Source organism: Salminus brasiliensis, chromosome 18 (assembly GCF_030463535.1).
Source record: "Salminus brasiliensis chromosome 18, fSalBra1.hap2, whole genome shotgun sequence".
In the NCBI taxonomy this organism is placed as follows: Eukaryota; Metazoa; Chordata; class Actinopteri; order Characiformes; family Bryconidae; genus Salminus; species Salminus brasiliensis.
Genome location: NC_132895.1, coordinates 26,679,091 through 26,700,784, shown reverse-complemented (window position 1 = coordinate 26,700,784; position 21,694 = coordinate 26,679,091). Strand labels below are relative to the sequence as shown.

At 39.2% G+C, this 21,694-nt stretch overlaps 1 protein-coding gene across 5 annotated transcripts in view; it reads left to right on the top strand.

The window, feature by feature from the left end:
- The window catches only part of dacha (dachshund a), a 115,296-nt gene that overhangs the window by 62,242 nt on the left and 31,360 nt on the right, over positions 1 to 21,694 (top strand). For all 5 annotated transcript variants that reach the window (XR_011977827.1, XM_072662107.1, XM_072662106.1 and 2 more), the window contains exon 3: positions 13,517 to 13,648. Coding sequence is in view for 4 of the 5 variants with exons in the window: in XM_072662107.1 (XP_072518208.1) it covers positions 13,517 to 13,648 (132 nt within the window). In the remaining variant the exon portion in view is untranslated. The remainder of the gene's footprint in view (positions 1 to 13,516; positions 13,649 to 21,694) is intronic.

Below are 21,694 nucleotides of genomic sequence, written 5' to 3'. Positions count from 1 at the left end.
TTGCTTTGCGGAATCACATTTAAACTCTGTGTCATGTGACACCAAGCAGGAAAGTCTTCAGGACTTCACTGTTTCTCTCTTTCTCTGTGTGAGAGAAACCCTTGCCCACAGCCTTTAGCCCTTGCAGAGCTTTCCTATCAGACTGGCCCAAAGAGCAGCAAGCAGTGATGTGTGGGAGGAGTTAAGTGGCCATGCAGTGTGTGTGTGAGTGTGTGCCATAAGTACAACTCTACAAGTGTTTGTTCAGCACATAAATCACCTTCTCGCCTTTTCTCTTGTATTCTTCTGTCTAGTTTTCTCCTACTTTCTCTTTTCAGTGCTTACTTTTCTCTTCTCCTGTTTGCTCTAGTTTTCTTCTCTTTTTATCTCTCAGGTTCTTTTCATCTCTTCTTTTCCCTCCTCTTTTCTAGATTTCTTTTAGCTTCTCTAGTAAGTTTTATCTTTTGACTTTTCTCTTTTTTTCTCATTTTTTTTCCTTTTCTTTCTTTGTATTATCTAATTCTTTTCTCTATTGTCTCTATTCTTCTAGGAATTTTCCTTTTTCCTCTTCTTGACCCTTCTCTTTTCATTCCTTTCGCTTCTCAACTCTTCTGTTCTCCTCTTTAGTTCTCTTCTCTTCTCTTCAGTTGGGGCATTTTCATGTTTTTGCCCCTCTCTTCTTCATTTCCTCTTGCTTTTTCTACTAGCCAGACTGAAAGCTTCCTTGCTTCCTTGCATCTTTTTCTCTTTCTCTCTCTCTCTCCCTTACTCTCTTTGGCCACTGGAGTGGATCAGTCAAATTATCGAGTGGCAAAACTAATTCGACGCCCGGGGGCCAGCGAAGCTGCCACTTCCCATCAGCCCTGCCGCCAGTCAGTGCCCAACTGTTTTCATTTGGGTCCTCTTGTTTCATTTATTATGGCTATTGGAGCTAATCCTACCAGCAACCCCCCTGTCGGCCCGCCTGTCACTATTGTTTCACCTCCCCGATGTGCCCCTGGTTTCAGGGAGAACGCCACGCTGGTCCACTCCACCTCTGCTTCTTCTTCCTTCTTCTCTCTGCCCATGGAGGAGGTTTTAGAAAAAGAAAGAGAGAGAGAGAGATCATCAATCACATTAGACGCGTTTGGACAGCCAGGCATCTTCTTCTCTCTCTCACTCTTTCTTTCTCTCTTTCTCTCACACTGTTACAGTTTTGCTTTATTTGTTGTCTTCCTACTGTAACCTTGTAAGGTGGAGAGTCATGTCTGCAGACTGTTAGGAAACAGATGGAAGAATAAAACACAACTGAAGCAAAAAAAAACTTATTTATTTATATTTGTTAAATGTTAAATACCTTTTCTTATATCTTATAATGTATCTACCAACCATCTTCTGATTGCTGAGGTTGAATCAAAACAGAATGAGAGAAATAGGGGAAATGGATTAAACAGTGGAATTTCTTTTCTTCTTTTTTTTATGACCAGGCATGGAGGTTGCAAAAGAGGTTTTAGGACACAGAGCCAATTAGGGTAAAAGGTGTGTTTGTTAAAGTTCTTTTGACTTGAGGAAAATAAGCAGCTGCAGTTTCAAGAAAGTTGGGTGGGCCATCTTTAACAACCCTCCTTCGCTCTTCCTTTGAAGGTCTAAGGAGGTCGTAGCTCTTTGTCAATGCAATTAACAATATTAAACAAAGTTAGCCCAGTACTGCTAGCTCTATATGCACTGTATGAACAATTGCTTTACTGTATCTAGAAAACTATTTTGAATGTGTTTAGTTAAGAGTGTGTTTAAACACAGGCATTCATATACATGAATACTTAAAGAGGAGGAGCTAGACATGGTTATATCGCAGCTGATTTATGTCATGTAAAATGCCTGAAGGTTCAACTGCAGTGACTCATTTTCACACTAATCTCTACACACAATTCAGTCTACATGCTCAAAGTGTGTCCCAAACCATTCACACACTTTATTATATTCATCCCTTTAAGAATCAGGCCAATTTGAAAGGAGCAAAATGTGTAGGTGGAGTAAAATGTGGATCTTCAAATATGTTGAAGTGTGTATTTGTACATCTTTATCAGATGACCTATTAGTAACATTTAGTGGAATCTATACAATTTTCCTTGTGCTAGGAGTACTTTATAATTGAGCAGCAATACTGTCCCCACACTGGTTTTCCTATGCTGATATTTCAATGTATGCCGTCATGCTCTTTCATTGGCTTTCTGTAACTTCCCACTTCAAATTAAAAATTCTGATGCTGGCCTATAAAGCCAAAAAATGGACCAGTCCCTCCCTACCTGACGGCAATGGTAAGCACGGCTTGGCTTGACCCACTGTCCTCCTAAGACGTATGGAAGACAATCTTTTAGATTTTTCTCTGTCCTGGACTCTTGGACAACAGGACTCTTGCAAGAGTACTTAACACTAATTCTGCAGTTATTCAAGACTTGTAATTGCTCTTGAATGTCTAACTTTGACGTCCTGGCACAGCTGAGTGTGCATACATACGTGCATTGTATGTAGGTGTCCATACCGACTTCATATTGTATGTGGCAGTATCTGAAATTAGAGGTATCTTTGGACTCTAGCTAGAGATATTTACTGAGTGGACAACTAAGCGCTTCTGCTTTCGTTCCTGAATCAATTTTAGCTTGGATGTGTGGTTTTAGCTAAGAACTGAGAAGATTCTTTAAACTTTGTTCATTAAAGAACTATCCATTGAAGGTTCTCATTCATCTATGGCATTACTCCAAATAATCCTTTTTGGCATCTTTACTCTTTGAAGTAACTCTGACTGCAGCACAGTAAGTGTGAAGATATAGAACTTTACAGCCACCCCTGCACTCGTAGATTATAAACTTTTTATTTTTTGGTGAACATATATAACTAGTTAATGATTCCTTTCACTACAGACAGCTCAGTTTGGGCTTTGGTCAGATAGATTGATCAGTGGTAAACAGAGGGTTTTAAGAAACTTTGTACATGGTAATTAATTCTTTGCCTCTTGAGAAAGCTCTCATTAACACGCTTTGCGGCTGTTGCACACCGTTTGTTGTGCAGTGTGCCCTGGAGTGGAAATTTTGTCTACAACCGTGAAACACCCAGTTCCGATAATTAAAGAATATGTCGTCAGACAGCTTGAGAGGTATTAAGGAAGGAACAGGGGGCTGGAAGTGAGAATGATAGAGTGTGGGGGAATTAGCAACACTACATGACAGTGAAGAGAGATAGAATAAAAACTGTAGAGAGAAAGAGAGACAGAGAGAAAGAGAGCGAGAAAGAGAGAGGGAGGAAAAGTGCTCTCCACTCACTTTGTGCCCGGTGAGCAGTGCCTTGTTACTCTTTGAACACTTGGCCCATTTATTTCTGCTAAGTCGTGAGATTCTGAGTCAGCCAGCGAGGACTCTAGTGGCTCTTTCCATGAAACATTAACGAGTTCCTGGGGTTAAAGGGATGCCTAGAAATCACTGCTGATTGCAGTGCGGCTGAATGTGTGTGTACATCCACACACCTACACACATAAAGCTGCATATGACAGAGCTGCAAAAAGTTAAAATCTACACAACACTGCAGATTCTAAATTCTTCATATATTTTTCGAGGAAAATATATTGTACACACACAGTCTTCACACACTGACAGCACATAATGTGTGCAGATACACATATAGTTTGTTAGACACACACACACACACACACACACACACAGAGATTTATCTACAGGCCCAGTGCTGGGTTATTAATTGACTCTGCTTCTGCCACCCACCACCCAGTGCCCCTTTAGGGCAGCTGTTGATGACACATATGGATCAGAACGCCCACAAACCAATCACAGCCACACCTAATCCCCACTGCTTCAGACTCACACTGCCCACTCCTTGCCGACTTTGTAAACCAGTCTTGTTCCATTCTTCTGAATGGTATTCACGCTTGCTCTAGAATAAAGGAATAAAGAAAGTGTATACTGAGGTTCACATAAATGTGATTCACATAGAATTATGTTTTTAAAACTAACTAGGGTTAGGATTAGGTATACCTTTAAGTTGAGATGCATACTTTTTTATAGACATTCGATGAGCCAGGCATTTCAGGGCATTATGTGTTTAGATGCACTGCTGGTTTTTGGTATTTGTTGGTGTTATTACTATTAAAAATATAATTATGATGAATAGGTGCAGTAGCAATACTAGTTAAATTATTATTATTATTATTAGTAGTAGTAGTAGTAGTAGTAGTTGTAGTATTGTTGTTGTTGTTGTTGTTATTGTTGGTATTATTATTTCTATATGTATACATTCTGTTTATGTTTTGAATTTGTTATTGAGCATCCTGATTTTAATTTCCCAAGATATGGAATCTAAATTCATTTGATGCTCACTGCTTTATAACCGTTCCTCCTATCATCCCAGTATGGCTTTAAAAAGGTAACAAGGGAAGGGTGTTTGTTATATATTGGGATACAGCCATTACACAAGTGCCAAAATCATTTACGAACCCTGTACACATTAAGGAGTTTAAAAAAAACTATAAAGAAAAAAAAAAATGCCAGGGAAGTGATTGCTGCAGCAGGGAGTTAATTAAGGGCTTATTCCCATTTGATAGGAGCAAAGCTCAGTGTAATTTTACCTTGATGCAATATAAAACCACAAGCTGCCGCTGCAGCATTGGCTAATTATCACCTTGGTCTTGTGGCCATTTGGACTGCAGTGCTGTATATATTTAAAGGGTTAAAGAGAAGCTTAAAACAGCCTGGTTAAAGGCAGAGCTGTGTGATTATACAACATCAGGACCATTTGCATGATTAATCGTTGCAGCTTTTAGTGAATTTGAGGATTCTTGTTTTAGTCAGTAGTTTCCTTCTGCTTTACTGTTCAAATGTAATCAGGTTATCAGGTTATATCATCAGATTTATTGTAATCAGGTTATATCATCCAGTATAAAAAAAAGTCTGCACTTTTTTTATAGAGAAAATTGTCAGATATTGTTTTATTTATTTATTTATTTATTTATACAAAACAGTAATTCCCATTAAATGAAACATTGATGATTAAATGTTGTAAATTAATAAATACATTTCATTAAATTCATAAAAATATATCTTTTCTTCTTTTCTTTTTTCGTAAATAGAAGTATCACAATCTTGGCAGAATTTCTCTGCTTATTTCAGTAAACTACGGGTGAGAAATAATAAATTATTGCATACTTTCATCATCAGCAGCACTAACTGAAATGAGTGTATTAAGGGTTGTGAAGGTCTTTGCAATAATAGTGTATAAGCCCGTTGTGAGACAATGCAAATATAAGAGCATACACCATCAAGGTATATGTGTGACATTCTTGAATTTCCCAATATGACACACTGTGTGACTATTCCTGCCCTCTCACATGCACATTCCTGTCTCACACATGCAGTGCACACACACATAGGTGGTTTGGAAAGAAATGTGAAGCCTTTTCACACCCTCCCCTCGACACAGCTCTCAGATTTTGGTGTGAGTGATAAAAGTCTTAGATCAATGTCTGCCATGGCCACTTCTGTGTATGTCCTACTAAAACCAACATATACACATGCATTTGCAAATCAGAGCGATTAAAATGTAAAAGTATATTAGCACTGCAAAAAAAGTTTTGCCTTAATGCTCTTCTTTTCAATATCAGCATCTCGCTTTCTCTGTCTGTAAAACGGTGTGGCCAAACTAAACATTCGTTCCTGTCTTTTCACACTACTACATTTTTGTTTGAAAACGCATCCACACTTTTTAGCCACCTCAAGCTGCGAAGTTTTGAAAACCTGCTAGAATGTGACATGGACAACTATTTAGAAAGCATAATAGCAAATTAAGATGTGACTGATCTTGTTGTCATATCCTACAAAGCACACACTCCATAACACATGGGAGCAATTGACAGTGCACACAGCAAAGGTAACTTACAGTAGAACAAACCCTAGCTTACTCCACAGGCTACATTAACAGAAAGAGAAATCAAAAGTGCAACATTGTGTACTGTTTCATGGACATTGATGTAGAATGTGTAAGTTAGTAGCTAGTAACTCACTCAGTCTAAATATTCCCTGCAATGACACACTGCTAGCACTGTTAATAGCTTCCAGTGCTTCATAATTTTTTTTTTAAACAGTCATGTTTATGTCTGACATCTTATATTGTGACATAAGTATTGAAGTAATGGCACGTGATGCCTGTCTACTCTAATTAAACAAATAAAAGTAAACCCTTACCAATCCAAATTCTAAATGAGCTGAACATGCTGATACATTGTACTATGCATTGTAACTACTCTGGCAACAGATTTAGGGGTTACTTGGTCACCCCAACTTAAAATACATTTCCCATACCTTAGCTAAGTAGGTCATCATTAGGCTCAATAAAGTCAGATTAGACTGATAGAAACCAAAGCCTGCCCAATTCTGGACCAATATTCTTTAAGCAGATGAGACCAAGATTAACCTAATTACGAAGAAGGAAAGTATAGGTTTATGGTCCAAATGTTCCACATCATCTGTCAAACATGGTGAAGGCACTGTTATGGCATGGGCATGAATGGAATTGTCCCAGATGATAAAGTTCCTGCAGATAAAGGTAGCAGGATGAAGTGTATAATGCTAACCTGACAGGATGAGTCTTCACTGTACAGATAGATGATGACTCAAAACATACCAAAATCAATCCAAGAATTGCAATGTTCTTAAATGGCAGAGTTAGTCACCTTACTTCAAACCAGCTGAGCATGCTTTTTTACCTACTGAAGACAACACTGAAGACAGAAACAAGGAACTTTTTGAATAAAGATCATTGATCATTAATGAGATCATTGATACTGCAGACTAATAATAGTACATACAACATATCATACCAAGACCAAGTGAATGCAAATGTTAAGAAGATGTTATAAAACAGTAACAGCAGGTAATGTTTTCACCATATTCCCATTCCTTTCCAAGATATATAACACTTGGTAAAATTTGAATTGATCTTTTGTAGTGACACCATAATACCCCAGTAATTATTACCATAATACCCCAGACGACCAGTAATTCAGTCAGTGGTGTTAATTTGTGGATAGGTTGTGGATAGGTTAGTAACTCTTAACCTCGATTCTGTGGGCTGGTTTCTTCCACCTGTGGCAATTTTTCACACAAAAACTGGCTCACAAGCTAAAGAAAAAAAAATGTCTTTTTTATTCAGGCTTTTATTCACCCACTTCTAGCATGGCCCATTTCTCGCCACCCCGCACAGAAAAGCGCACAGCTCTGATTTCGCCCGTCGGCCATCCACCTTTGTTGTATGTTCATCTCATCCCATTTTCCGCCATTCGGAAATTCCAAAGGTGAATTAAATACAGTGTAAGCCACATTCTGTTTCTCTTGCTTTTTTCTTTTCTCCCTTTTTGTCCTTTGCGCTGTCTCAGTTTACTTGGAAAACGCAAAACTGGATGGTAATATTTACTGTTTATAGAATCGAATTCCCTGAGCACAAATCTGATACTTTTTCCCTGGGACATTCTGACAGAGTGTAAAAAAGAATGCTTTCTCCGCTAACCCGCTCATGCCTCCACCCCAAGACCTAACTAAACTACATAAATGTAAAATTCAACATTGTGATCAGTCTATGAGTGAGAAAGAATTCGAGTGACCCTCTTTGTGCAAAACATGATATCTCTGGGCTTGTTCTCACAGTCAATCAGTGTTTTTCCCTCTCTCTCTTTTGTACTCTTTTTTCACTCTCCCCCCCCCCCCCCCCCCCCCCCCTTTGTATGTCTTCTCACATACAATTGCAGAACCACTCTGTTTGTGCGATTGTACCGTGGGGGCTTGTCCAGGATTGGAGTGGGTTTTCTTCCAGCTGACTGGAGAGACACAGTGCATCACTGAAGGGGGAGTGCTGGCTGTAAATATTTGAAAGGGAAGGTGTTGTCCAGTGACTCGCACTGCATTAAGACTGTACAGCCACCCAGCCGAGCAGCACATCTGCAAGCAGGTTATCATGTGACCCCTGCTGGCAATATCTAACTAATCCAACTTACTATGTGCTCCAGAATCACTGAAGCATTCTATACTTGAAAAAACTGTTTGCATTAATGACCAGAGCAAATACATAAGCTAGTCTCTAAAATAAATACAATACTGATACAATTCCGTATAAGCCATCTCCAGAATTGAAACTTTTCAGGAGAAAACAGTATTAGGTTTAAGTTATTTTGGAACATTTCTGTTAAAACAGTGTAAATGGTAACTGGCATTTTAAAATGAAAATACTTCCAACACCAACAATATATAATAATAATATTATATAATTACCAGCCATTTTCTCAAACTCTTACATTCAAAATTCATGTTAGCACATCTTTAAAGAGACAATGAGACAAGTATTTATCCCCTTGAGAAAAGTACTTAAAACCACTGCTAAATTAATAACTTCATGTATGTTTATACCAGCTTTGCTCACTCTTTGGGAGTGATCTTCACCCATTCTTCTTGGCAGATTTGATCCAGGTTGTTCAGTTTGATTTGAATTATCCTTGTGGACTACAGTTGTTTAATAGTGCCACATATTCTCTGTTAAATTGAGATCTGGACTTCACCTTGGCCATTGCAGAACATTTAGGTTTTTCATATTCATTCACTTCTATGTTTCTTCACCTTTTTGCTTGGAATAATTGTCCCATTGAACCATCAATCATCGGTTTTTCTTCAGCTTAAATTTTTAGCAAACTGAAGCAGTTTGTCTCCCTGCGTTTTGCACTATCCACCTATCTTTTTCAGCAAATTCTGACATGCTTTGATATTTTGTTTTTGTAATGGCTACATTATATCCCCATTCCTTTTAGGCTACTTCTATACAGACCTCTTTATATGGTAGACTGGTGCACCTCCCGTATCAACCAATGAACTCTGTAGATCTTTTAAAGTAAGATATATGCAAGTATATGCAAGAAATCATTGCTCATTTCACAGTTTGCTTATGCATGTTTTGCGTAAACTGCATTTTTAAGCTTGTGGAGCAGTTCTAAATAGAACTCACTGGCAGAGTGCACCAGATATGCACGAGATACAGCCACAAGGCTTTTCACAGTACTTACAGTGGGGAAAAAAAGTCAGTCACCAATTTAGTCAGTCACCAATTATGCAAGTTCTCCCACTTATAAAGATGAGAGATGCCTGTAATTGACATCATAGGTAGACCTCAACTTTGAGAGACAAAATTAGAAAAAAAAAATCTAAAAATCATTATTTATTTGCAAATAATGGTGGAAAATAAGTATCAATAACAAAAGTTCATCTCAATACTTTGTTATATAGCCTTTGTTGGCAATGACAGAGGTCAAACGTTTTTTGTAAGGCTTCACAAGGTTGGCACACACCGTTGCTGGTATGTTGGCCCATTCCTCCATGCAGATCTCCTCTAGAGCAGTGATGTTTTGGGGCTGTCGGCGGGCAACACGAACACGCTCTCTAGCAAACTTCAGACGCGCTCGGATATGTACTGGCTTAAGCAGGGGAACACGTCTGGCACTGCAAGATCTGAGTCCCTGGCGGCATAGTGTGTTACTGACGGTAGCCTTTGTAAGGTTGGTCCCAGCTTTCTGCAGGTCATTCACTAGGTCCCCCCATGTGGTTCTGGGATTTTTGCTCACCGTTCTTGTGATCATTTTGACCCCACGGGCTAAGATCTTGCGTGGAGCCCCTGATCGAGGGAAATTAGTGATTAGTTATTCTCATTTTGTCTCTCATAGTTGAGGTCTACCTATGATGTCAATTACAGGCCTCTCTCATTTTTTTAAGTGGGAGAACTTGCACAATTGGTGACTGGCAAAATACTTTGTTTCCCCACTGTAGTTCACTCCCGCAGTAGGGCGTTTCACATACTCTCATACATCTACACATGCACATATTTTAGTAGGAAAATCAACAACGTTACTTTTACTAACTTGATGTGTTCAAATCTATGTCCATGTCTTATTTACATGTGCTTGACTGCTTGTCTGAAATCTTAAAGAGGCCATTCCAGTAGCAGCAGTCTGGAATACACATTTTGTACCTTTTGACCCATAAAGCAACAATTTTATTAATGCTGCAAAGACACACAAAAAATCTGGTGAAACAGTGACCCTTTCAAAGCTGAAATTAATCTACTGATGTAACGCTGGCTGACTCTGAGATCAAAAGAAGCTCCTTTTAAACTTTTTTTTCCTCTTGAATCCACATCTCATGTCACTATTTAATTAAATAGTGCATTGTTGTCTAGGTTCAGGGGAACAAGGAGGCCAATTGCATCGCATCATGCAAAAGGAATCCAAACTGGCCCATACCTGACCCCTCATCCTGTGAATTACAGTAATAAAGTTTTCTGTTAAAAATAGTATGTGAAACAGTATATGAAAAAGAATATACTTTAGTGTATAAACTTTATATACCATGTAATAAAGTATATTCTGTATGACAATAATGCCTTTTCATTTATGGATTTTTTTTTACATTGGACATGAAAAGTTTATAATACTGTACATGGCCCAAAGAATCAAGATTAAACTTTGCTTCCAGGCGTTTTTTTTTTTTTTTTTTTACTGTAGAATGAATTAGGAGTTTCTAGACCATTAGTTAATAAAGGGATATTTAACTCTTGTTCATACCTTGTTTATTTTTATTGTTTATTAAGTTCTGTTACTAATACTATTAACTTAAAAAAAAAAAACATTTTAATTCAATATGACCTAATGTGCACCTAGAAGTTAACCATTAGTAAGTTACCTGAGATAGGTCTGCCCTATACTCAGGACACAGAATCGATGTTCTCCGTCCATTTGATGCTGGCGGAACTGCTGTGTGGGGGTGCCACTTGCTTCGCGTTGAGGCCTGAAGCATTCAAAGCCTCAAGCCGGGAGCTCTTGTAGATCTGAAGGGCCATATGAAAGGCAAACAATAAGCAATCTGTTTGTCCACCCCTGCAAAACGGCTCTCGCCTTTCATCCGCCGGCTCCCATTTCCGCGGGTCGCGACTTCCCTCAAACATCAATTACTGTTACGCGCACTGTTTGATCTCCGGGCCTTCTCCTGCGCATAGCACCAGGAGGGAGGCAGAAAAGTGCTGGGACAATGCACCTATTGTGGTTTTCTCCCTTTTTCCTTGTATTTCTCTAGTGCCATTTTATATATGTTGTGTATCTTGCTGGCTGTTTCTGTATTTTTAATTTTTATTCATTCATTTATTCATTTTAATAACATGCTGAACTACCAGCTTCGAAGTGCTTGGAGAGCACACATAAGTTCAATTGATGAATAAACTGAACAGTTGTAAACATTGTTTTTTGTTCAACCTTTTACTCATCTCGCTTTGGAAAATGCTTAAGATTTCACACATCCAACCAAGACAAGTTGAACACAGCAGAACAAGTTGGGTAACAACTTTGTAGGTTAAAGACAGAGACAGCGAGATTTGTTTGTCTTGGACTAATCTGCCTTTATTGTAGTCTATTGTAGTCTATTGTAGCCACATATTTACTGATATGCTGAAATTTCCAGGCCCTCTGTAATATGTCCAAAAGTCTAAGATTTGTCTCATCAAACCCTGGTAAATACAAAAGCTCTTTTGCTTTTTCCTGTCAGCTGCTTCTTGAAACTCTATTTCTAGTCCCCCCACCATGCACACACATCGACAGTTAATTCAGTGCTCAAGAGCAAGTTTGAGGCACGCTCAGAAACACGGGCAGCTGCGCGCCTGACAAGTCCGTGGGATTAGGAAACAAAACGAACTCATAATAAAATGAATCAATCACACTGACGTTCTGTTTAAACGTGGCCATTTCACTGCCGCGCCGCACGGATGGGTCTGGGTGCATAAAACAGGGAGATGCTTGTTTTCAATATACAGCCTGAGAAGTAGATTCATTTGTCTCACCTCCTCCCCTCACCACCACGCTGCTCCGAAGTCTGTTCAGGCCCGCATGCGTGCAAAGAAAGGCTTTGGTATGCTGAGTGTGACATGCTTTTTTCCTTTTTTTAAACAGGTTGATGCTTTCACCAAACCCACAAATATCAGCCACTCATGAGAACTTAAAGAAAATGTTAAGAGAGAAAGTTAAGAAAGAGGACTTTGGCTCAGTTTAAAGAAAATAAATGATATGAGAAAGAGAAAGCATTGCCCATCCCACCACCATTACGGGCCATGCAAACCCTGAAAACATTGTGCTGACATGCATGCAATATTCTGCATGACTTGAAATTTACTTTTTGATGCAAGACTGATGCCTCATATAAGAAATATGCAAAATGCCATCTTTTACAGTTTGTGTTTTTTATTTCTAAAATCTTTAGTCAAAAATCAATATTTCTTCTGTTTTTCAGAATGATAAAATAGCATATCCTTCAACACAATGCTGCTCACCTTCTTCAGTTAGGAGTATGAAGGTGGAGAGACAGGGCTGCTGATCCTCAAGCTACATCTGTTAGGCCTGGCACCAGGCAGGGGCTGGGACATGCAGGATTTAGTATGAATACCTTACTAAACATTTCTTCACTGTCAGGCAAAAACCTTGTTTCTCCAAAACAAGACCTTAAATGACTGGATTTACTTGATCAGCAAGGTCCATTTTAATGCTCCTTTTAAGAAAATGTGCTCTTTGTTCTTTACCTACAGAGCAATGTCGCAAAAAAGCGGAGTTTCTTTTTCTGTACTGTGTCACGTATTCCGGAGGCCATATCATTAATGAATTAGATCAAGGTGACATCCATATTCTGAACCTGGGGAAAAAGGAAAGACGAAGGACACAAGCTTTCACTTTTTTTCTTTCATTCCTTGTCGCCAGAACAGTTTTTGTGAAGAAATTTTGAGCACAGTGCACACAAAAAGGCTTTGCGTTGTCACTTAATGAATTACTTAATGCGGCCCCTCCGTCGTTTAATTGAATTAATTAGGGGCCTAATTGGGCTGAGTGATGATGGCTTCCGGGGTTGTGGAGCCCTTGATGAGCTGAAGGTAGGGCTTGGGAAGTGTGTGTGAGAGTGAGGAGGGGCCTCATGGGACTCCTGGAACGCACACACATACACTTGGAAGAGTCCACTGACTAGGGTAGCCAGAGGGACCAATGTGTCCCCCTGTCTTCCCTTGGAGAAACAGGATTTGTTGAGTCTCAGTCAGGGTCAGCATAAGCCTCTCTAGAGAAGTAAGTCACTCCTACCACTGAAAATAATAACATCTAGGCAGAAGACTGAAGGCTAAACGTGAACACCAAGAGTGAATAACAAAAGTGATTCCCAGAGTGCTGTCAGTATGAAGTATTATTATAATAATGAGGTCTTCATGAGATGGTTTCAAAGTAGTCATTTTATTAATGAAGAAGAGATTAAAGCCTATTAAACTATTATGTTAAAAGAATGTAATGAACAAATCAGTCCTTCTTATTTAGTGTTACATTTGTGCTACTTCATTCAAGAGAACAAGTGCAGTATTATGTGTGTGTGTGTGTGTGTGTGTGTGTGTGTGTGTGTGTATGTGTATGAATCCAGCATGTTTACCTGTCAGTTGTGTATTGCAGGTCTAACAGCAGCAGCCATGGCGGAGGCAATGAAGCTGCAAAAGATGAAGCTGATGGCCATGAACAACATTCATGGAGCAGGCAGCCAGAATGGCACAGAGTCTGAGAACGAAGAGCTCAATTCCAACGCAGGTTAGAGTCCCGCATGTAGATGCAAACATGCACTCTTCAAACATAATTGCTTTTATTCAGTTATTCAGAGTTTGCAGACCCATATTGTGTTAAAGCTGTGTGGGTTCCCTTCGCCATACGACTAGAAGTGTACAAATATATGATCAAATATAATAATATTACATAATTTTGTTATTTTTTGTCCAAATTATCAGGTACTTTGAAAATTTATTTCAGTTGGTAAAGGGGTTTCTGTATGTTTTTATGATTGCACATTGCAAAGAAACCTTTTTTATTGTCATCTTATTTATATTATTATATTTTTATTTCTACATTGCAGTTTTTAGATATCAACGCCATTACGACTCCAGGTTTTTCTGTCTAATTGGTGTGATTCTGGCTTGTATAGACCTCCTTGAGCAGTTGTAGGATTTCTGTGTAGCACTGGGTTTGTTTCACATGGAAATTAGTGCAGTGGTTTATGCACCCTTTTTAAGCTCTGATGATACAACTACATTAGAAATACTTAACTATTCACATGGGGTACAGTATCAAACACTTGGCAACATGCTAACAACCACTTGACACACCATAGCAACCACCTGGGATGCCATAGCAACTGCCTAACAACACTCTAGCAACTCTATAGCAACCACCTATCAACACCATAGCAATCACCTAGCAACCATTTAACAACACCACAACAACCACCAGGGATACTATCAACCACCTAGTAACTCCAAGGCAATCAACTAGGATACCATAGCAACTTTCTATCAACATTGTAGGAATCATCTAGCAACAACCTGGTAGCAGCCCCATAGCAACCAACTAGTATATCGTTCTAAATTAAACTAATACATTTCAGATTTCATGATGTACTGATTTATTTCTATTGAATAAAAAAGCTATTAAGTTACAAAAATCTATTTGGACGGTTCTGAGAGAGAGTTTAGTCCTCTACACACACACATAAACACACGCACATATATATACACACACACACACACACACACACACACACACAAGATTTGTGCATTTACATCTATTTCAAAGCCTTGTGGATAATAAGCTGAAGTGAATCTGAATCATCTGCAGTGTCTAACCTGTAATGCTTTACAATGTATATATCAGTGGCATTAAGACTCAGAGTCAAAATGAAGTGAACAGATCTCTGATGTGTAAAGACACAGTAAAGGTTAAGAGAGAGTCGAGGGATGTCACATATAAAGAAGACGACACACACACACACACACACACATATATGACCTGAAGTAATGGGTTCTTATCCATGTCTCCCTCCTTGCTGTAGCTGGGCTTTATTGGGGCTAATGACATCCTTAATGTTCACCACCTGACTGCGCATTTAGATTGTGATGTTACCAATGGCACACACACACACACACACACACACACACACACACACAAATGTCATTCTTTATCACAGTGAACAATGGCAGACATAGACAAATGCCATCCTTTCTTATTGCCAAAAGCAATAGTATGCTTTCTCTCCCTCTCTTTCTCCCTATTTGTCTCTCTTTTTTCCATCTCTCTCACTCACGCACACGCATGTATACATACATGCTCACACACAATGTACGTGAGTCTGAATATGAAGAGCAAGATATAAACACAAGAGACTATCATTGGCTGCGTAAGCTGCTAGACAGGCCAGTTAAAAAGCCTGCAAGTAGCAAAACAAAACACCACAAACCAGTCATTAATTTATTACAAGGCGTGAGCATTACCTTTTAATAAAGAACTGCTAAATACTGTTGACTGAATTTTTTTTTTATTAAATAATGTCATATCTATGGTGCTACAAATATGTTCAAAGTAACTGCTCTCACCACCAGCCTCTCCATTACCATGCTTTAAAATTATTTCTCCATTTGTAGTGCTGTTGGAATCTGGCCTAAATTGCATGTTCATACAAAATTGTTAGAGGTGGAGGAATGATAAAGAGATGGTAACATGGGGAAGATGGGAAAAATGCCAGGGTAAAGAATATCTGGGTCAATCACCTTCTGCACATGCTTTTAATGCATCAACGCTGATAATGTTGCTAATGATAGAGAGACAAGTTGACCTTTACTAAGTCCTGTATTCACATGAAAAGTGAATTTAAAGATTGTAAATATTTTGCTAAATGAAGCTATGTCATCTTCCAAATCCTCAGTTTACTCAAAAGCATCTGAAAGAGCATTTGAGCATTTCTCAAAACAAGAACATCCTGTTTTTAAGGTAATTACATCTTGGATCTTCAACTGTATCTAAGGATGTTTCCACAGGGAAGATGCAGAGGGAGCTTGTTGGGGCTACGTCAGTGGAAACTGAGAATGAAACATGAGTCAAATTTCATCCCTGTTTGCGGATGTCAGCGTGGTGTGTGTATGCCGGTGCTGGAGTGTAAAACAAAGTAAGCATGGGAGTGTAAGATAATGCATTGCATGAATTTGCCTGTTTGTGTGTGTGTGTGTGTAAATGTGAATGTGAATGGTGTAACTCTGACTTTTCTGTCATGAAGCAGCTCGTACATTTACTGACTGAGACTGAAATGAGTCTATAACCCGCAGTACCAGCTCTAGCAACTTTTAAAGTTCGGATTTATTTGTCCAGGATTTCATTCCCAGTTCAGGAGTTTGGAGGATGTACTGCTTTCTTTGTGTAGCTTGGGTTACAAAAATACATAATTTTTGGTCCCACTTTGCATTAGCTCTAATAGCTGTCTCTAAAAACTGTGCAGTTACATATTAATAATTCATGCAATGAATCATGTAACTGCTGATGATGTATTAACTGTTATAGATACATTACAGTAGTACAGCTTATGTAATTACACAGATGTATCACCTTGAGTTTTAACTCATACCATTACACAAATGTATCTCTTGAGTTCTCTTCACTGGCTTCCTGTAGCTGCTCTTATCAGATTCAAAACCCTGATGTTGGCATCTTGGCAAAGCCAAGAATAGACCAGCCCCTCCGTACTTAATGGCAATGGTCAAAAGCCGATCTGCACCAAGAGCCCTTCTAGCTTTAAGTACGGCTCGGCTTGACCCGCCATCCCTTAAGATCCACAGAAGACAAGTGTCCAGGCTTTTTTCTGTCCTGGCACCAAAGTGGTGGAATGAACTTCCCCTGGGTGTCTGAACAGCAGAGTCGCTGGCTGTCTTGAAACACAGACTGAAGACCCATCTCTTCCAAGCGTACTTGGGCGAAGTGTATTGTCAGTATGTATTATAATGTATTATTAAATAGTATTGTCTCCATATTGACTTGTGTTTAGTAGTATCTGAGCTTAGAAGCATCTTTATCTTTGAATTTTAGTCTATGCAAACTAGCTAAGGTTATTCTTGAGTAAACAGCGAAGCACTTTTTTATGTCGCTCTGGATAAGAGCTTCTGCTAAATGCCGTAAATGTAAATGTAATCTCAATATTTGTAACAGCAGCAGTCCATATAAATACAATTGCCAACTGTAACCCATAGTTACTTTTTTTTTGCAAGAAAGAGAGTATAGTTAATGGTTGTTAAAAACATTATTCAGTTACCGGAACGTCCTTGTTTTCTCTTATGCCCTAAACTGATGTTTACTGCTTTGATTCTCAAGTGAATTATCATGTTCTCATTCTCATTACATGTTTAAAATGAAGAACTTAACAAAGAAACAAAGAAATTAATAAAATACATAATATAATAATACATAAAATAAATAATGTATAAACTAAAGCAGACATTTTAGTTTAGTTTGTTTCTCTTGAATAGTTTAAATAAATGCAGTTAGGCAATTAATTACTTAATTTGGAAATTAATTCATTCATTATGGTTGTGTTTGAATGCATTTCACATTCGTTTGTTTGTCTTTTGTTAAGAAGGATGAGCAACCTCGGGTAGTTATTTCAAACCTCCATATTGTGTTAGCACACATTATTGTGATAAAAGTGTGCAATTACTTAGGAGCTTAGGAGGCTATATGAGGCTATATAAAGGCTTGCAAACAAGCATCAACCTCCTAAAACCTCATATTCAAGATGTCTAATTTCATATTTGTCTTGTGTAATAAAAGATTATCTACAGAATATTAGTGTTCAGAGGGCCTTTTCATTTGTGGATGAAATCCTCCCAAATGGACACCCTCAAAAAACAAGCCCTACTTCCCTTTCCTATGGTCAGTGGTTTGGGAAATTTAGTTTTATTGTGCGTGTGTGTGTGAGCTGGTTGGAATCTGATCTAGCATCCTTGCAACTCTCAAGTTAAACAAACAGCCTCTAAAGCTTTGCGGCCAACTTTAACCCCGGCCTTGTTCTCTCTCTCCCTCTTTCTCTCCCTTGCCAAGATAGTGCCCCCCCCCCCCCCCCCCCACGACAGCTGCAGAGCCCTTATGTCTCTGTTTTTTCTACACACTCTTTCATACTTCTCCCCTTTTTTGTCCCCCCTTTACGTTCTTGCAAGTCGTGTTTTGGTTCCCTCCCCTTGCGCTCTTGCTCTCTCTCAGTGGCAAGCTGTTTTTTTTCCTTTTTCCTTTTTTTTGGGGAGGACATCAAAGGGATCTGGCTAATCTGTGTCCCCCCCCACCAAACACACGTACACACACTCCATGTGGATCACGCCACAAAAAGCTAAAAAGATATCTGCAGCAGGCAGTGAGTGAAGATAGGCTCGATTTCAATCTCTCTCGCCCATGCTCTCTCTTTCTCTGTCTCTCTCTCTCCCTCTCCCTCAAACGGTGACCCTCACCCCTTCTCGAGAGAGCACGTGTGAGGCAGCAGCAAAAAAGCTTACGCGCATTTTTTTTTTTTGGAGGGGGACCACAGGGATGCAATTGGTGTTTGATTGTTTTTTTCCCTCTTTCTTGTTATTTTTTGTTTGATGCCTCCCCCTTCTTTCACTGACCAATCAAGCTACTGATTTGGCACAGAGTAAGTCAGTCCTTTCCCTTTTTTGTAGTTTCGTCGAGTCGCACAAAGTGCAGTGGAGTTCAGAAGCAGCTGTGGAGCGCGTCAGGGGAGAGAGAGAGAGAGAGAGAGAGAGAGAGAGAGAGAGAGAAGGCAGAGAGTGAGAGAGAGAAGGAGAGAGAGGGAAAGGCAGGGAGGGAGAGAAAATAAGAGAGAAAGAGAGAGACAGAGAGCAGTGTTTACGCTAGAGGGGTCGCTCTGGCCGAGGCGGCTGAAGAGCTGGTGGGGGGCTCCCATGAAATGGTGTCTTTAAATATAAATACATCCTCGAAAAGCCCTGTTAACAAGAAAAAAAGGAGAGAGCGAATGGGAAGAAGGAACATGTGTTTCTCGTCTGAGACGGCAGGAGAAGAATAGCCGAGCAAAAAAAAGGGCTCATTGGTCTAATGGAGAACTGTCAGGGAGAATCACCGTCACAAATGACATCAGAGAAGAACTGATATATTTTTCTCCGGAGCAACTGACAAGTTAAAAGAGAAATGCCATGCATTATTTAAACAGGCTCTAGAATCTGTCAGCCACGTGATTTGCCGAGTTAGCAAAAACCAGGTGTGGGTGGAGAGAGAGAGAGAGAGAGAGAGAGAGAGAGAGAGAGAGAGAGAAGTGACTGAATACTGAAAGAAGAAGGTTGTAAGATTATGTGTGTGTGTGAAAGAGAGAGAGAGAGAGAGAGAGAGAGAGAGAAAGAGTGAGAGTGAAAGACTGAGAAGCAGTGTGTGTGTGTGTGTGTGTGTGTGTCCGTGTGATGGGGAGACATACGTGTGCATGCCCACTGCAAATCCCTAACTAGCAAAGCGGTCAGCACTTTTGTTCCTTTTTCTACCCGTCTCTCACCTCTCCTTTGATTTCTCCTTCACTCTTTTGTTTCAAGTACTTTGCTCATCAGAGTGCTAGTGTCATTCTCGTTTTATCTGATTAGACCATTCTAGAACTGCCACTGAGCAACTTGTTTCATCAGACAATTCAACTAGGAAAATTCTCTCTTTTCTTTCTCTCTCTCTCTCTCTCTCTCTCTCTCTCTCTCTCTCTCATTGCTTTCTTTTGGGGTTTTTCTTTATTTATTTAAATTCACCAGTGTTCTATAGTTCTTGCTTATTTATCTCCTTTTATACGTATTATACACCTACCAGCCATAACAGTAACACCACCTTGTTCCTACTCCTTCCACCCTGTTCTGCCCACAGATGCTGTTGACTGGAAGTTTCTGGTTGGTGGTCTATTCTCTTGTATCTCCATGTGATTCTGGCAGTTGTCTTATATTGTGTCAAAAAAGACTTTCATTTTATATTGACTTTTATATTATATCTTCCTATTAAGTTGCTGTTTGGAGAATGACATTTGGATTTAAAATGAAGCAATCATGATGTAACTGAAGTGTAGTTTCTTTTTTATTCAAGGAATTAATCGTTTAGAATTTACTGCCATTTGTTACATATTAACAAAACTCCTGTCCTGTAGAGTCATGTGCACAGTCCATCCATGGCCAAAGTGGGCTGTATCATTTTTCAGCCATTGGAGCACTTGTGTCTAGCTGATGAAGCTGCTTAATCTTAGGGACCTATGCCAGCACTTTGCTAAGTTTAAAGGGCAAAAACACTTGTGATTGCTGTACTAGGACAGTATTAAGCCATTTTGATATAGGAACTACATTTCCTGTTCTGTATAAATTACTATATAAAGTATAGAGTGTTAGAGTGTTTTATATAATTACTATGTACATTTTTTTACAAACTGTAATAGGTTTGGTGGAGTTCTGCATATGGCGAGATCAGACTGTGAAGTTTTACCACCTGAAACACTTATCATTACAAATCATTGTAAAAATTACGTAATTGTTTGTTGTTGTTGTTACTCAACCTTAAAATGTAAAGGTAACTGCATAAGTGCTGTCATAGTCTGACCAGGCATAGCTTCACTATTGTGGCTACTTTAACTGAGAGAGATTAGAGCAAAATGCTGTCCAAAGAAACCTTTATGTAAATCCTCCACCTTTGTTTCTTTTTTTTCTTTTTTTTTCTGAATGGAACCTGATTAAGAGCCTTTTCTGTTCTATTTTGGGGAGTACATGACTTGGCACCTGCAGGTCATCTGCATTCTCTTTCATTGAGCAGCCACAGTCCACTAACACATACGTAAGAATACATAGAAATTCTTCCTTTACCCAACATCCTTCAGCTGAATTCTCTCACAAACAAGTGATTCATAAATGATGTCACAGGCCCAGATCAAGATCTTACTGACCTCTCTCTATGTCTCTCAAGGTTCAAGAATCAAGGTAGCTTTGTTGGCATGGCTGTAGTGAGTACAATATTGCCAAAGCATTATAACAGATCCAAAGAGCTTTCTGAGTCCTTCAGAAAGAATGTTGTAGATCAGATCTGTCACAGTCTTTTTTCTGGTTTTGTTACAGTGACAGTACATGTAAAATCCCTAAAATGTCACTTTAATACTGTAAAGAGTTAAGTTGGAGTTGAGTAGCATTGATTATGCCACCTAGTGTGAGGAGTATGCCACATAAACAGATGGTCGATGCAGCAAGATGAGCATATGAAAGACTGAGCAGGAAAAAAGCTGCATGACCCTCCACACATTGGCCAATGGTTCATATTTCTCCCACCACTACACTCTAAGCCTGGGCTTGACTTCCTGGATCACCTCCAGGAATACAGACAGTAGATCCTGCAGCGTAGTATTTAATCAACTGAGGCTTACACTATATTGCAGAGAAGCCTGCAGATAGAGCAGAGTGTAGGCAATTGCTTCTGATTGGTTCGAATGCCATCTGCAGTATCATTTGACTGCAGATATGTATTTTATGTGTCAGTGCATACAGAGGTTCAACCTGCATGTGTCTATTAAACACACACACGTCCTGTACGTTGACCTTGAAGAAGACACTTGTCAGCACTGAGACGTCACAGCCATGGGTCAATATGGACATTTGCTTCATTGAATACCTTATTGAGTCACTAGCAAAGGGTGAATACTAAAAGGAGCCTCTACTTCAAAGTCCCATCTTCTTCCTTCTGTCGTATCAATGACTGTGGGAACTAAGTTAAGAAGTGTGGCAGCCAAGGTGTGTAAAAACAAAGTACAAGTGTTTCCAA